At 42.1% G+C, this 17,889-nt stretch overlaps 1 protein-coding gene across 3 annotated transcripts in view; it reads right to left on the bottom strand.

The window, feature by feature from the left end:
- tspan4a (tetraspanin 4a) overlaps positions 1-17,889 on the bottom strand; it is a 146,555-nt gene that overhangs the window by 121,474 nt on the left and 7,192 nt on the right. Inside the window, exons 1-2 of one of the 3 annotated variants that reach the window (XM_061761446.1) lie at positions 5,594-6,224; positions 4,756-4,835 (exon numbers count right to left, since the gene is read on the bottom strand). In XM_061761446.1, coding sequence (XP_061617430.1) covers positions 4,756-4,835; positions 5,594-5,603 — 90 coding nt within the window. In that variant the 5' untranslated portion in view covers positions 5,604-6,224. The other 2 variants (XM_061761448.1, XM_061761439.1) reach the window with 2 other exon arrangements.

The following is a 17,889-nucleotide window of genomic DNA, read 5'->3' as shown; positions in this document are numbered from 1 at the left end:
AGAGACACGGTGAGCCACAGTTACAGCGAAAAAACATGGATAATTACAGACCGTTTACTCTAAAACAGAGTTTTGCTAATGCCAAAAAGGATGATGCTGTACCATCGTCATCCTTTTCCCAAAAACGAAAGGAATGATGCTGCGCCGTGTAACGCGGGTCGCGTCGCGCATTCGAAGGCCTGCAGTGAGATCACAACCATATCCCGATCCACTTCCCCCGAAATGTAGGAAAATGTAGGCCTTGAAAAATCAGTCAAAATGAGTTAATATTGTGTCACAGGAAAACAATACACATATCACTCCAATCGTCTTTAAAAGACCTGTTTAATAATGCTGGTCTCATATTAATTGATTAATCTTTAAAAGATTACACACGTACCTCTAATAGGCCGGCAGCCACCGCATCTGGCTCATACATATAGTACATGTACGAGCTAGATGCGGTGGTTGTTTTGTCGTTGGCATTTCCACTCATTTCAATGAGAAAAGATGATTTGAGATATGAGTGCTGGGTGATTATGGAATGACTTAAACTCTTATCTGAATTAAATATATGGATGTGTGTAACAAGCAGAAAATGCTCTTCTTTATTAAAATCCTCCAAAACGACTGCCCCTTCTGCCGATGTATCGGTTGCTACGCTGTCCATTTCAGAATCGGAATAGCTGGCGTTTCCCTCAACCATTTCGTTGTGGTTGTGTACGAAGCCAGTTGATGTTTTGGGATCGCGTCCTTGGTGTGACGTCACTTCCGAGTTGCAGGAATTTGCCCTAGTCAACTTTGGAAAAGTCCTAAAATCATTCAAAATTAAACTATGTGGGATTTTTTTCAGTGATTTTACCAATACCAATATGTAAATACATGAAACATCACATCTGACAAAAATAATAATTTTCTTGGATGACTTCACATTTGGTCTTTAAGTGGGATTCATAACGACAATATAGCCCTCTGTCTGTCTTATACTGCCCCCAGGTAGCCAAGGCGAGCACAATGGCCAGTGAATTGATGCACTGTGACAAAAACTGTTGACTTCTTTTTAATTCTATTTATTTATGTCATTACTCAGTACAATATCATGGAGTGCTATTTTTCCTCATTAAAATAAAAATTACACATTTTTTGGGGGGTTTTGGGAGGATTAATGGCATTTCCACTCATTTCAATTAGAAACGATGGTTTGAGATTGGAGTGCTGGGGGTACGAGCGTAATCATGGAATGAATTAAACTTGATCCTCAGGGCACCACTATATATTCAAAGTAGTGGAGATCTATGTCCATCACTGTGTCTTCTTTACGACATCATGACATGTCATCTTTCTTGCGTCCCAGAGCTCAGGACACTGCATTTATTATTTTTCCTCCATTTTCTCCAAGCCCTTTACTGTATACCACCAAACTATCTTGCTGTTGTCACTCTGAAAATCACTCCACTACCACCTCTCCTATTGTATGCACGGGAAAGTCGTCACATCGGTGCTGCTCCTTTCTCATTTTAACTTTCAAATTTGACGCCCGACAACCAACCGACAATGGCACAGCGTTTCATCACTGCGCTGCAGCACAAACACAACAAATGTGTTTGTGCTGCAGTGCACCGTCAACCAACACATTCATTTTGTATGTGAAAAGGCATTGAGACAGTGATTGCCAACCAGTCAATAAGGCTTGTTTTGGGGACCAAAGGGTTGAAAGTCTCATAGTTTGTCTAAAATTTTAGAAATTTGAAAAGTTGTTAGAGATACACGTCTCATTCTGAGAACAGTTTCCTCTGACACCCCAAATTTCACGACAGGGGCAGGACACCACTGAGCTTCCCAACCACTCTTACATCTCCCCCTTTCCTACATGCCTGCAAATGTGTGAACTGTTACGATGTGTGGTGGAATTGGCATGATTTGTATGGCTCAGTTTTTATGCTCTGGAATTCCCAATGATCCATGCTTCCATATTTCACCCTGTCTGTCCCCATTGTACCCACCCCCTACATATGAACACCATTTTTTTTGTATGGATGGATGAGAGGTTGAATGGATGGATTGACTGATCGGATTTACGGTTTTGAGATAATTTAATTGAAATAAATCAAAATTATTTTTGTTTTTTACTTCAGCGCAGCAAGTCTGACCCACATCATAAAATCATTCAATTATGGTTGGACGCCGTGTGCCCGCTCCAGCAGCTGCCTTGAGAGTAGTTCACTTTAACACCGATGTTGGATGAGAGCAACTACCTCGGATAGCATGCACTAGTGAGAAGAAGACTAACACATGGTTATAGAAAATAATAGTCTGAGGCTTCCTTTATCGTCTTCTGATCTTCACACTTGCCACTGTCACTGCTGTTTATCAACTCTTTGCTTTTTGTGTTCATATGCTCACGAACTGCTGTCAACACTTGAGCCTCCACGCCTCCTGCAAAGACCTGTTGTGATTTTAATTTGACATCATGCATTTACACTTTGTATTTTAGGCTTCGATGAACAGTAATTAGGAAGCCAATAGAAACTGCACAGATTATGGCTGCAGGGAAATGTTATTAACAGAAGTCTCTGAGCCAGAATCCAGAAAAGATGACCTTGTGGCCCATCTTAGAATTTGCATTGAGCCAATGTCTGCATTCTTGGCGTTGATAGGTTGCAACTACTCATTTTTTAAATGGTAATTCTAGATCATCTAAATGTTTTCCTTGTTTGGATGGCATTTTAAACTAGTAGAACAGGAAACATTTATATATTAGATAGTGGAGCCAGCACGTATTCAGCCATTTTTCAAAAAATATATGAACACTTAATGTGATTTCTTTTTGTGAAATGATAACTTATTGATCAAACCTAAATAGTTTTGATTAATCTTTGATTAATATAGCTGTTCCCTCGCTTCTACTTTCTAGTTCCCTTCACACATCTACTTTTATGAAATCTAGCAACAACTCCCACATCTTGTCTGCCTCGCTTGTCTACTTTCTTTGTATATATAGTATGTTTGCTTTGTGTTACATTGTTACTATGACAAACAATTTAAAATGCACCATCATCAGGTTCTGTAGTGTCAGTGAGTGATTAAACTTGGAAGTTCAGAAAAATAATGTATGGATATGAGGATGTTTTTTTTTAACCATGTCAGGTTTCTCTCATTAAATGCATGAAAATTGCAACGATGACTTTTTGTGAGTTTGAAATTCTATGTATTTGGACCAGTGTTAACATCATATATGAATTAAAGGAATGCACATCATACTTTCAGGAATATGAATGTAGGCTAAATTGAAGTCCAGTTTTATTAACCATTGAATTATCTGGGCGGCACGGTGGACGACTGGTTAGAGCGTCTGCCTCACAGTTCTGAAGACCGGGGTTCAATCCCCGGCCCCGCCTGTGTGGAGTTTCCATGTTCTCCCCGTGCCTGCGTGGGTTTTCTCCGGGCACTCCGGTTTGCTCCCACATCCCAAAAACATGCATGGTAGGTTAATTGACAACTCTAAATTGCCCGTAGGTGTGAATGTGAGTGCGAATGGTTGTTAGTTTCTATGTGCCCTGCGATTGGCTGGCAACCAGTTCAGGGTGTACCCCGCCTCCTGCCCGATGATAGCTGGGATAGGCTCCAGCACGCCCGCGACCCTAGTGAGGAGAAGCGGCTCAGAAAATGGATAGATGGATGGACTGAATTATCTGACCAAAATCCCACTGTTAAATGAAGCTTGATTTGGGTAAGGGGTCAGCAACCTGTGTGACGCAGATAAGAAGAGGGGCTTCATATTGAATGACCTTGCCCAGTCTTACTTGGAGGTTTGTAACATGATTGGCTTCTCTTCAGACGAGAGGCAAATAGCTCAGTGTGGTCAAGTGGTCAATATATTTCTCACGGCACCAACACACACACACGCACACAACTACACACAGCTGTGCTAATAACAAATTGTGACCTCCCTTTCACTGAGTTTTATAGCAGACAGAAGATATAAGAGTGAAGAGGTTGCTCAAAGCCGAAGGGAGATTGCATCTGGGCAACTAGGTTGTATTTCAGGAGTCAACTCATTCCATTACCACTAAGAACAGAACAATAGGGCGAATTAAATGTGGTCTTAGGAAGGCAGTCATGGAGATCACAATCCTTTACAAACTATGACAAGTTAGGACTGATTTCCCGAAGGAGGTTGTGGCGAAAAAACACTGATGGCACACAAAAGGATCTTTATATCTGATCCAGTCCGGGGGAACATGACAGGTTTAACAGTGTGAGTGAAAGTGATCTGTTTGGGGGTTATCAGGGTGCCAGTGACACAGGGAGACAAAACATTACAGCTTCATAGCAAAGTGATCTGATCAGCAAGCTACTGCAGAGTGACAGTCACTTAGATCTTTATGCTGAGGTGCACACTTGTACAGGGGAGGAGGGCAAACCAAAGCTAGGTAAGGATTTACTGCACAATGATATCACTACGCTTAAGTGCACATAAAACACGCTCTATGTAAGCCAAAGCTTAATACTGCAAACAAGTCAGCGTGCACCCACACTTTCAATATCTTCTAGTGAGAAAAAAAAAAATGCTTGACTCACCCACACAGTGAGCATTGCACACATCTAAATCCATGATCTCTATTACCTTCACACTCTCGTGTCACATCATTACCACACAACAAAAAGGCATAAGATATGTGAAAAAAAAAAAGGAAATCCAAATCAGTACAAGAGTCGAGCAACTTTTAAAAAAGTATGGAAGTCTGTCACAGTAAACAAAATGTAAGATCTTACCCAGAACAGGAGATTGAAGAAGACCATCCCGTAACGAAGGGCCATCATACAACCTTCAGCCATCCTGCAGCGTCGCAGTTCTAGGAGGAATATGAAGGAGAGGTCCAGATAAAACACCACATACTTCTTTCCCTGAGCGCAACGGCCCTTGGTTGTCTGCGGCCCCTTTGTGGTGGTGAAACCAAACGCAAACGGTGGCCGCTTGTACTCAAACTCCCCACTGAAGCGATGGAAGCCAGAGGTGAATGTTGGTGTGTCAGGTTTGCTGTCCAGAGACGGACTGCGCCGGTACGGCGTCTCGTCCGTGCTTGAGCGTCTCATAATACAAACAATACGTTTTTCGCTGAAAATGTGCAATTTGACACTGTGCACACAAAGTTCACAATGAGGGAGCCAAAGTCATTGAGGGGTGATGTTGGGTGCGAGTTTTTTCACCTATCCTCAGTTTGCCTCAAAAGTCAATCTGAACACTTGATATCCTAGAGCAGATGATTAAATTGTATACCAAGAGTCAAAGTTTGATAAGACTTAATCTGTCATTCACCTGATTCCTAAAGCCTATAATGTCACTGCATGCAGTAGGAGAGTTTGCATAATCCTGCTGCAACACCTGTGTAATTCTTGTGTGTTTAGAACATAATCCAAGCACACACATCTGACCATCCCTGTTTCGCCCCTCTAATCCCCCAAACACAGGCGTCAAGCCCTGGCAGATAAAATGGTTAGCAGGTTCATCACGGATCACCTTAATCAGGCAGATGATTGGAGGGCTTTGATATTCCCCATCCTCTCAAGCCCAGCTGGTTTGGGCAGTCGAGATAATACAGAAATGTCCTACCGGGTCTCATGAGAAGTTGCTGCTCGGGTTCCCGCTGCAACTTCTCAAACGTGCGCTCGCGCTGTGTCTCCGAGCTCAGCACTGTGCATGTGTGAGATGTGATTTTGCTGACATGCAGTGAGAAGAGAAGGATGTGGGTGTGAGTCCAAATGGAACATTACAAGCAAAAAAAGATGGATAATGACCATGAGCAAACTAATCTTTGTGAATTCAAATCACTAATCTGTTACCCTCGCCTTTTAGCTCTGCCCTAACTTGCCAATTCTACCCGGAAAGTGTCTAATGGTTACTCCTCCTCTCGCTTCACTGCCCACACAAACCGCGCATCAAGCCGCCTTCTTCAACTCCCTCATATTTTCTTCTTGCGCCTCACAAGGTGTCCCTCAGTGGTGATGATGCTTAATTAATTTCCAGACACTCATTAGTAAGGCAAAGTGTCCCGTCTTCTGGTCCCTCCCTCTTGCGCTACAGAGCGTGTGTCTCCTCCTCTCTAGGTGTGCATGGAGATCAAGACGTCCAGCGAGGTCATGGCCGAGCGGCGAGACAGGCAGTGGAAAGAGGGACAGTTTCTTCACAGAAGCAAAAGAAAGACTGCAGTGTTCAAACGCTGATCCAGTCTCTCTGCCTGAAGCTCCCTCCCTCTCGATTCACGAGCGCCTGTTCTCTTTCTCTCTTACTCCCCCTCCCTCCCCCTTTTCTCTTGTCCCTTCTCTCACAAGCTCAGATGCTGTGCGCTCAGCATGCGCAATCTCTCTAACAGCACGTCTCCTCGATAGCTGTCCCATAAACCTGCTGGAGCAAAGGCAGAAGCAGACGTTCATACTCTAGCCACTCCCTACTATCAAGCCCAGCCAATCGGTTTCTTGCAGACCCAACCACCCTTGAGCACACGCCAATCATACCTGGCCATCTTACCAGATAACACACGGTCATTCTAAGTGTGCATTGACACACACACACACACAAACAAACTGGTAGAAGTGTTGTTAACATAGCACTACTGTGAAGGGTGCTCCTCTTACACCAGTGCTTCATCTTCTGCGGCTCTCTACTTCCTGCCTAGAACTCATTCCACATGCAGAGGGTGTTGTTGCACACAAGTCCGACCACTCAGTGCATGCTTGGCTTCAGTCATGTTCCCTTCTCTTGCTCTCCCCCTGGGCCCAACTCATGCAGCATCCGTGGAGCTGCAACCGACACAGATTTGCACCCTAAAGTGTCAATATAAAGTGGCCAATGCAGCTCACATTTACACTAAAATAAACCCATGCGCTCCACTTCTGTGTCAGTTGCTTTTACGGGTCTGCGGAGACGTATCAAAGCTGCTGAATTAACTTATGGCTTCATTAAATATGTAAAGCCTTTCTGTTATGCCTCATCTGTAGATTGACTGCGCGAGCAAAAGCAACATGCAAGGTTTGCAACTCAAAGATTAAAGACGCAACATAAACGAGGTCTACCTGCGATATATGTTGCGATGTGAAATAATACAGAATCGGTGTTAGGAAGGTTAATTTTTTTTACCCTACAATCTCAAAAACATGAGTAAAAACTTAAAAATGAGGAATTAAAATAAAAACAGGACTTTTGTGCAAACAAAAACACACAACACAGTATGACAGGAACGATGATAAAACACCAATACAGTACAAAATTATTGTAAATAAATATTTAAAAAAAGCTTTCAAATGTTTGAAAATTTTAAAAGTTATCCAAACTTACCTCACTAGTGTATGAAAGGGCTGATTTTGAGTTCCAACTGGAGACTTTTCTGTCTGTTTAATCCGAAATCCATTAAATCGAGGTTCCACTAGACACATAATTATCCAAAGGTGCAGCTATATTTAGGGTATTTAAACATAATTTGTATTTGTGATTGAGACTGCATGATGAAAGAAATACTGCATGTATACCACTTATATGTTGATTAAGACACTAATTGCAATAATCTGCAGTCATTTTTTTATCAAATATAAAGGCTGGGATTAACAAAACAGCAGGAAACCTATTAAGACGGAAACTGGATCATCATTTTCGTACTGTTGTCATTCTTATTGCCAAACCGAGCACACCTTCTTCACTGAAGCAGTCTCTGTCTATCTCTGTCTGTCTGTCTGTCTCTAACTTGCTCTCTCTCTCTCTCTCTCTATTGCTCTCTCTCTCTCAAAGTGACTGCGCTCATTCCCTTCAAATGTGGCAAATGACAGCCTAGACTGAGAAATCTCTGTGGGTAAGGGGACAATGTGTAATCGCAGCAATCCATGTGTGAATCACTGCTCTTGGCCGGTGTGGCAACAGACAATGTGAATGAGTACCCTTGATAATCTCAGTGAGTGAGTACCCCTGCATACCTATTCGTGGATATTTTTTACATTTTTTTCCGAATTGTTTTTCTCTTCTTTTGGGGAGGGAACCAACCCCCAAAACTCTTATTTCTTTTATTTAATTTTTTAAAATATATATTCCCACTTATTCAAGAATCTTTTGGGTTTAGAAAAAAGAAATAATATTTTGATTTTTTTTAATCAAGGAAATTATAATGGACGGCAATTGCTGTACGGCGCTATCACTCGTGAATAGCCCGGGTCCACTGTAATTTGCCTTTGCAGGAAGCGTCAGGGATTTTGAATGTAGCTTGAATTTTTTTATTTATATTTTTAGGTATTGAAAAAATGCATGGTGGTTTCAAGAAATGCAATTGCAATTGAGAAAAACTACAAATACACAATAAGTTGGTGATAACTGCTGGCGACTTAAATATGTCCGTGGACCTCAGTATCTCTCTGCATGTGCCCCAATCAAATTAACAAAAATCGTGTCCCATCAAAAATGTAGAGGTTTTTTTCTAGAGTTTTAGTTTAGACCGACTTTGTGACACCAAATTGTTATTCTCCCAGGGGCATCACCAAAATCACACCCTCGCTGCACTGGAACGGCCAGCTTGGCGCAGACGGTTTGCCAAATTGGCAAACACACACACCAAGCCTCGCGCTTGCACAAAAATCTGAATCTGCCAGCCGCAGACGTGCTGTCTACGAAAATAGAAAATAGAGCTCTCTCTCTCTCTCTCTCTCTCTCACTTATACACAGACACAAACAAACACACATGCACACACAAACAAACACGCACACAATTTCACACATACATATATGTATGTGACAACCTGCAGAAGACGTCGTGGCTCAACATGAATATTTATCTCTGTTGTTAAAAGCGGCATTTCCCAGATAAGGGCAACTATTAAAGTACAAGTAAATGCCTGTGTCAAAGCAGGAGGTAAATGGACAGCCATACTCAGAGAGATAAACAAAGTGCACCGTGTTGCTCTCTGGTCTCTGTGCAGTCTTAAAGGGCTACAGGGCTAGCTTGCTTTCCCTTGTTTAAAGCTGGAATATGAGGCTCCTGAGAATATCTCAGTTAAATGACAAAGCAGGCCACACAGAAAACTGTATAGGCATTACGCACCCTAGCATTATGAGTATACAGAAAGAGATTTTTCTACAAGCCAACTCGAATCATTCACAGCTGTTTGTCTGATAGTATTTTGAGCATATGCAACCACAAAATCATTGCAGTCTAACTTGCACAATATCTGTAGAGTATATAGTATTTGTTGGCTGTTGTAATGCAACAGATTTGAATTTATAAGGCAGAAACCTTATTTAAAGAGAAATGGTTTGCATACGTTCTCTAAATAATAGGTTGGTTGCACACATTTGTATTCTTTTTATTGTTCAATTAAGTTCTACTTATCCCAAAGAATACATGACAATGCATAGAATACATTTTCAATCTGGTTGTTGATTAGTAATGAATCACTAATTATTAGAAAAAAATATATATTAATTACTTTTGTGAGTCAGTAAGGTATAGTGGTTCACTCGCCTGACTTCCTTTCAGGCAGTTTGTGTTTAGTTGCCACTCGGTGACAGTATGAATGAGAGCGTGAATATATGTCTTAAGCGCCCTGTGATTGGCTGGCACCCAGTCCATGGTGCAAATTGTCTTTTGACCCTGGCGAACCTGAACAGGATAAAAAAATTTAAAAAAATGGACAGATGGCTGTAACTGTACTTTCTTGTTTGTTGTTAGTTGTTTCACTTTCCATCCATCCACCCATCCATTTTCTGAGCCGCTTCTCCTCACTAGAGTCGCGGGCGTGCTGGAGCCTATCATCGGGCAGGAGGCGGGGTACACCCAGAACTGGTTACCAGCCAATCGCAGGGCACATACAAACAAACAACCATTTGCACTCACATTCACACCTGTGGGTAATTTAGCGTTGGCAATTAACCTACCATGCATGTTTTTGGGATGTGGGAGGAAACCGGAGTGCCCGGAGAAAACCCACGCAGGCACGGGGAGAACATGCAAACTCCACACAGGCGGGGCCGTGGATTGAACCCCGGTTCTCAGAACTGTGAGGCAAACGCTCTAACAAGTCGTCCACCGTGCCGCAAGGCGCACTTAAAAGTCTTAAATTTTCTCCAAAATGGACAGGGCGCCTTATAATGCGGCACGCCTTCTGTGTGCACCGAGTTCCAAAATCTACAAATGTTGTTGTGTGATGAGCGCGCCGCTTGACTGACTGGGAGCATTTCCTGCCGACACGCTGCTTATTTAGAGGAAGGCGGACGTGACTGAGGACTGCATGCGGACGTAAAGGGTAAGGGTGCGCGTGACAGAGGATGCCAAAGGCACACCCCCAGTAGGTATATAGTTCCGGTATGTGCATCGGTTTGGCTAAGGACCCCCGAAAATGACTGCGGTCAAGCCAGCCTCCACTTGTAAAGTAGCAGTCAAGCCAGCCGCCCCTAATTTTGTTCATACTAGGCATTACGGTAATAAGTCGCCAACTCGCGGCGAAAGCCACCTTCAAAATAAAAGCCTCCCAATAATACGGATGTATCTCATAGATTTTTTTTTTAACAGATTTTTTTCAGTCAGGGGTAATGACAGCAAAATATGCATGTTTTAAGAGACTTTTATTTTGAAATACAATATCAGATCTTGGCGGCACGGTGGACGACTGGTTAGAGCGTCAGCCTCACAGTTCTGAGGACTTGGGTTCAATCCCTGGCCCCGCCTGTGTGGAGTTTGCATTATATTGGGGGGGCTTTGGCTCAGTAGGTAGAACAGGTTCAAATCCCTGCTACGACTGTCCGCATGTTGAAGTGTCCTTGGGCAAGACACTGAACCCTAATTTGCTCCCAGTGGGCCTGGCAGTGCCTTGCATGGCATCAGTCGCCCTTTGGTTTTATGAATGTGAGGCTTTGTATCTCAAGATTCAAATTAACTTTGCTGGTTGCATTCCTTAACCGAAGAGCACTGACATCCGTATTATTTGGAAGCTTTTATTTTGAAGGCGGCTTTCGCCTCGAGTTGGCGACGTATAATGCCTAGTATGAACAAAATTAGGCGGCTGGCTTGACCGCAGTCGAAAATGGCACCTACGAAGAGACACGCTTACGAAGCACAGTTTAAACTGCAAGCTATCAGTTACGTGGAGGAACATGGGAATCGAGCAGCCGCGAGAGAATACAAGATCAACGAATCCTTGGTTCGCAAGTGGAGGAAGCAGGAAAACGAGCTTCGCCAAGTCAAGAAGACGAAGCTGAGTTTCCGTGGAAACAAGGCGAGGTGGCCCGAGTTGGAAGGCCAACTCGAGCAATGGATTAATGAGCAACGAACAGCCGGGAGAAGAGTCTCTACAGTCACCATTCGACGGAGTGCAATAACTCGGAGCTTGACGAAGGAACTCCAACCGCTGGACGTCGGAGTAAACAGGGCGTTCAAAGTGAAGTTGCGAGCGGCGTGGGAGCGATGGATGACAGATGGCGAACACAGCTTTACTAAGACTAGGAGGCAGTGGCGGGCGAGTTACGCCACAATTTGTGAATGGATTGTGGATGCTCGGGCTAACGTGTCTGCTTGCACTGTTGTTCGAGCTTTCGTAAAAGCCGGCATCATTTCTGAGGAGCCGCACGGCAACGAGACTGACTCCGACAATGACGAGAGGGAACCTGGCGTGTTTGATGGAGAACTTGCCCAGCTGTTCATTTCAGATACAGAAGATGAGGACTTTGATGGATTTGTGGATGAAAAAAATAACGTGAGTACATTGTTAAATACTTCAATAAAGTACAACTAAACTCAGTTTTGCTCCCGCTGCCATTTTAAAAACATTGTTTTAGCGTGCATGCATGCTAGTGTATGTTTTAAGATAGCGTATGTTTTACCATGCCTGCGCCCAATAATACGGTGCGCCTTATGTATGTGTTAAATACAGAAAAAGACCCCGTAACTGAGACTGCGCCTTTTAATATGGTGCGCCCTTTGGTCGTGAAAATACGGTACTTGAAAAGTGGAAACTGAGATCATCAAGGTTGGTACATTTACATAACAGTATACTGAACTCACAATATTACCAGAAGTTCAGTTTGAGAGTTAATCAATGAATTGAATCAAGCGAAAACAAATTGCTTTCTGTGACATGTAAATCAGGTGTAGTTTATTTCAGCACCTGAGATAGAAATATATTTTAATATTCAGAGATAATTTGCTTCTCAGCAAGTTTCAAACATCATTTGTTTTCTACAGATGAAATGCACTAATCAGAATATGACAGCGCTTGAGAATTGGTTCAGCTCAGGTTTTGCATTCCAAATTTTCAGATGTATGAGACAGATTACTGGAAACACATCATCATCATCATCATCATAATAGCACCATTAAAAACAGTCAGACACATGGAGATTACAGTTTTTCCTCATTTCTTTGAGTAAATTGTAAAATAATCAATAAATTATTCCATTTAAAGCCACTTCTCTCTCTCTCTCTCTCTCTCTCTCTCTCTCTCTGTGAAACTATCATGCCTCTCAAAATATCCTTTGATTGCATGAGCCACCGCATACAGAAGGATACATTCAACGTCAAACATTTTTCTAATCCATCAGTATAATGGAGCATTTGTGATGTGTTAAATTGTCTAATTCACAGCTTGTGACAAGAGAAAATAAAAAGGAATTTCTCTATTGAAACCATTTCTTGGACAATATGTTAAAAAACATGGACAGTAAACGGTCTACTGGTACAGCTCTTCAAATTCCTCCTCCTTTAGGTAGCATTGACCATAGGCATCGATCGGTTTTATGATGTTGGGTGAGTTTCTACAGTTTGCAGACATCCGGTAGAGGTGGTTAAGATGTTTGAACGTTCTGGTATGATTCATTATTTATTCCCCTATCAATTATTCAGTTTCCATATTTAATGCAACACTATTTCGGGAAAGATTTTGGTGTGTCTTTCAAAAATTCCCCTTAAAACATGGTTCTGTTGCGCTACATTGACCCTGTGACGTGCACCTGATTTTGTGCCCAGTTTCTGCATTGTCAAGGTACACTATAAGAATATTGAAACGCCAGGCCGCCATCACAGCGAAGAGAAAGTTTCAATGGACAGAAAACAGACAGAGAACTGGTCCCCCTTTAGACTTTCTACATGATGTTTGATGAGAGGACCAGTGTCACAAGGGTGTCAAAAAGTTTTCCCACTCCAAACTCATCCAACCACACCACTTGGGTACGTGCGCCTTGTTTGTTAGTTCCATGGATCATTTGAATTGAGCACACTCCATGTGAATTATGGTAGCATCAAGACATCCAAGTTGTTCACAAGATAAAACCCTAACTTCTACACAGCAGCGGCTTCCTCATTAGTCCTCTTCCTGAGAGCTAATTACGAAACACAGACGATCACGCTCATGTAAAGAAATTAACAATCCAACCTTATCATATGGTATTTTTATCCTCCTTATAAACTGGTAAGAATATTACAACCGTGTCAGAGGAAGTCTGTTCCAGTGATCTACAGCTATGAATATCTTTCATCAATTCCTCTTTCTATACTCACGTCTCCTCTTTGGTGTGAGCATCTTGATGACAGACTGATCTGTGCTCTATATCTGTAGTTTGAACACCCCCAACACCTGCAAATATGACGCATTTGTGTCACATCTGCCATTTGCATTCTGTTGCTAATCCCTGCTAGAAAGGGTGGGGTGCTTGCCAGTCAAAGTCTGCCCAAGAAAAGACAAATATGCTCTCTATGTGTATGTATGCATTTATAGATATGAAGGGAATGATACTCCCCTAGAGGAACAAAGCAGGGCAATACCTAAATGGTTTTATATGCATTTACAGACCAAACATGCATTCTGTACGTGTAAATACAGTGACAGGAACACATAACCATGATTGACCACTGCGACTGTTTTTATAAAGGAGCCAACTCTTTGACAGGCCATATGCGGCCACTGACAGATCTTTCTCATTGCTCTTTTATTGCAATGATCCAAGTAATACATAGTTTTAGATGAAACTGACTCTGACATGTTCTGATAAAATACAAGCGTGTGTGTGTCGATGATGTATCCACTAGTGTTGAGTGAAAAGCAAATTGGATTGCTACATTGTAATTCATACCCTCACAGGCAGAACAGTTGGAAATCTGATTTAAAAAGCCAAACTCAGACGCATAACAAATGAATGACTTAAATGTGATTTGTGAAAATCAATTTCCATATGTTTCCAGACTGAAAAGTATGAAATGTCTGCAATAGAACTGGTGCAAACTTGGACTACCAATCAAGTCACAGCCACTGGTATATACAGTAGTATATATAGTCAATACTAGTGGGTAAATTGTTCCAAATTAAAGTATTATGCATTTAGAATTTAAGTTAAATGAACATTTTAGTTTATGTTTTTCTGGGAAAGTTTTGCATAAGGTGTTTCTCCAGTCTGTTTAGATCACTGATATCAACCTCAGGCAGGTTTGCTAATTGAGTCCATCCATCCATCCAATTTCAACACCGCTTATCCTGGTCAGGGTCACGGGGCGGTGGAGCGTATCCCATCTGACTTCGGATGAAAGGCGGACTACACCCTGAACTGGTCGCCAGTCAGTCGCAGGGCACATATAGACACGGGCAACCATTCTGAGGACAGGGGTTAAAATCCAGGCCCCGCCTGTTTTGAGTTTGCATGTTCTCCCCGTGCATGTGTGGGTTTTCTCCGGGCACTCCGGTTTCCTCCCTCATCCCAATAACACGCAGGGTAGGTTAATTGAAGACTCTAAATTGCCCTTAGATGTGAATGGTTGTTTGTTTATGTGTGCCCTGCGATTGGTTGGAAACCAGTTCAGGGTGTACCCCGCCTCCTGCCCGAAGAAAGCTGGGATAGGCTCCAGCACGCCTGCGACCCTTGTGAGGATAAGCGGCTTAGAAAATGGATGGATGGATGGATATTGTAGACCATGTCCATAGTGCGCTCACAGGGTTAATTTTTATCCCAAACACATTACATTACTTTTAAATACTAAACATAACCGTGAGGGGGGATGACATTCAAATCTACAGGCTTTTGTTTTGCTCTGATAAGTAACCAGAGGCAGTTAACAGCCATCACATCCTATAGAAAGTGGGCAGAGGGGATGGTGTTCTTTGAAATGCACTGCATGTGTCTGTTTCCAATTACACATAACACTGTCAACTGAACATTTGTTATGTGTTGATGACAAAAAAAGGCTGTTTCCTTTTGACAAAAAGAAATGACGGGTACATCTTAATGACGATGAAGGCAGACAGCTAATGACACAATTATTTTTATTTTACGCTGTCAAAACATTGCTAGCTGTTTTCATCAAGTACCACAGCTGATTAAGAAAATAAAGATCTGCTTTGCGGGGTATTAGACAAGCAATTCACTGAAAATTTACATATAGAGAGTTGGATTCACTTTCGGGCTATTTTGTCACCTGTTTGATATATGGAAACACCAGTGGCCGGCTGTGCACATCAATGGGGACTTGCCTGACTCAATTCCTGGCCTACTATCACATCATAATTAGAAAAACCATAAATCCGATACAAAACTGCAATATAACAGCATACAACTATGCCACATACATCATCAGTTCAGAAACAAAATGTATCTTATAAACATGACGAAAATATTTTGTTTAGTTTGAACACAGGAGTGTTGGAACCAGCCAGCAGCTGCTTAAAACGATCTTGGACTCCACCATGCTGCCAGATTTTCAACACTCTTTGACTTTGTTTGTTTCATCCAGCCATTTAGAAAACAAGATGTAAGTTTATTCTCTGATATACTTACCCTGCCCTGTTCTGCATTTTGTTTCCGGTTTGCCACCCTCCTGCCTCGTGCTAATCCCTTGCACACCTGCTTTGGATTCTGTTGCCTGCCTGCCTCGACCCCAATATATTCCCACGACCCTCTGCAAACAGGAGCCTTTTCTTCCAGCCACCAAAATATTCACACGTTACAATAAATACACAGTATCTGTATCATAACCTGCTGTTCATCTCTTGTATCTGCACCTGGATCTTCCTCACAATCTGAACCCAAATAAAATCTGTGTTTGGTAGATTGTTTCTTTATTATAATAATGCTTGTAATTAACTGCTTTAGTGCAATAAATCGTATGCCGTTGGAAAGCCTGTTTATTTACCGATTAAATGGAGCCACATTTGTAAGCACCATGCATTTGTGGGATGAGCAGCAGGGCTCAATATGTGGGTTTTATTCATGAAAAAAAAAAAAGTAAAATCTTCTCTGTCAATGGAAAACAGCTGATTTTGCTGTTGCTATTGACTATTGTTGAGCTACTAGTACCTGAAAATGTGGAGGAACGTTATGTTTAGCGATGAGTCCAGATTCTGCCTGCAGCAGTCGGCTCATAGGATCTAAGTGTGGAGAAGAGACAGAGAACGCTATACTTATTGCTGCACTGATAGAGCAACATCTTTTGGTGGAGGCTGTGTGATGGCGGCATCTCCCTCACTGGAAAAACAACGCTCGTTGTTGGAGGCAATCTCCGTGCAGAGAGATATCGAGATGAGAATCTGTAACCAGTGCCAGTCTCATATCGCCACAGTCTGTGACCGAACTCTCCAAGATGACAACGCTCCCCACTACAGATTGCAGTCTATCAGAGACGGCCTCTAGAATTTGGGAGGGGAGACGATGGAAAGTCCTGTCAGCAGTGCGGACCTCAACCCCGTTGACAACTTCTGTGATTAGCTTCGGCATGCTGTCCGCAACACAACCATGTTGCCTGAGTTGTGACAAATGCTGGTTGAAGAACAGCAGTGTGTGACCAGGCTGGTGACCAGCATGAGAAAGGAGATGCCAGGGTGTTGTGCCTGTGTATTGTTCTTACACACGCTACTCAGGCTCATGATTGTTATATGAATACATTGTTAAACTGGCCAATGTCTTGTTTATTCAAACTTCAATCCACAAAACACCAAACAAGAAAAGTGTAATAAACAGGCTATCCAACAGTATAAGATTCATTGCCAAGAAGCACTGTTACAACAACAACAAAATCTACCTAACACAAATTTCCTTACTTTTTGTGCTATGTTTATGTGTGCACATCGCTATAGGTGTGTTTTCCTTGTCAAAGTTTTGCTCCGACCAGCCTATCAGAGCACGGAGAAATCCTGATGTCATTCAGGGCCAGCTCGCTAATTAGTTAAGGAAACAGTCCCATTGGTAATATAAGGTGAAATGTTTACACGCCCCTGTCCAAAGGTCAGGTTTTTTTGTGATTTAAAAAAAATAGACCAAAATGAATCATTTCAAAATTCAAAACTGATGTGACCTATAACCTGTACAAATCAACTGGGAAAAAAAGTATTTTCGAGAGCGTTGGTAAAAATAATATTATGTGGTTGCACAATTGTGCACCCCCTCTTTTAACTGGGGATCTGGCTGTGTTCAGAATTAACCAATCGGCACACAACTGCCTCCATTTAAAATCCCTCTGATTAACACCAAATAAAGTTCAGAAGTTCTTTCAGGTTCTTTTCCTGACATTTTTATTTATTTGTTATTATTATTTTATTATTATTATTATTTTTAAGCTTGAAGATTTTGCGCAAATAGTGAATGGTAATTTGGAACTTATATGATTCCCTCAAACTTGACTAAAGCCCCAGTTCCAGCTGCAGAAAAGGAGCCCCAAAGCATGATGCTGCATGCTTCATTGTCGGTATGGTGTTCTTTTGGTTATAAGCAGAGCTGTGTTTGCAACAAACATATCTTTAGGAATTATGGCCAAAAAGTTCAACCTTGATTTCATCGCAACCATAAGATATTTTCTCACAGGCATTTCGGAGATTTCAAGTGAGTTATTTTTTTTTGGTTGTTGGTTGTTTATTGTTATATATATTGTTATATTACGCTTCCGGCACCGTCAACCTGCAGGG

Source organism: Phyllopteryx taeniolatus, chromosome 2, assembly GCF_024500385.1.
Source record: "Phyllopteryx taeniolatus isolate TA_2022b chromosome 2, UOR_Ptae_1.2, whole genome shotgun sequence".
NCBI classification, from domain to species: domain Eukaryota; kingdom Metazoa; phylum Chordata; class Actinopteri; order Syngnathiformes; family Syngnathidae; genus Phyllopteryx; species Phyllopteryx taeniolatus.
The sequence above is the reverse complement of the archived record's forward strand: the minus strand, read 5'-3'. Positions and strand labels throughout refer to the sequence as shown.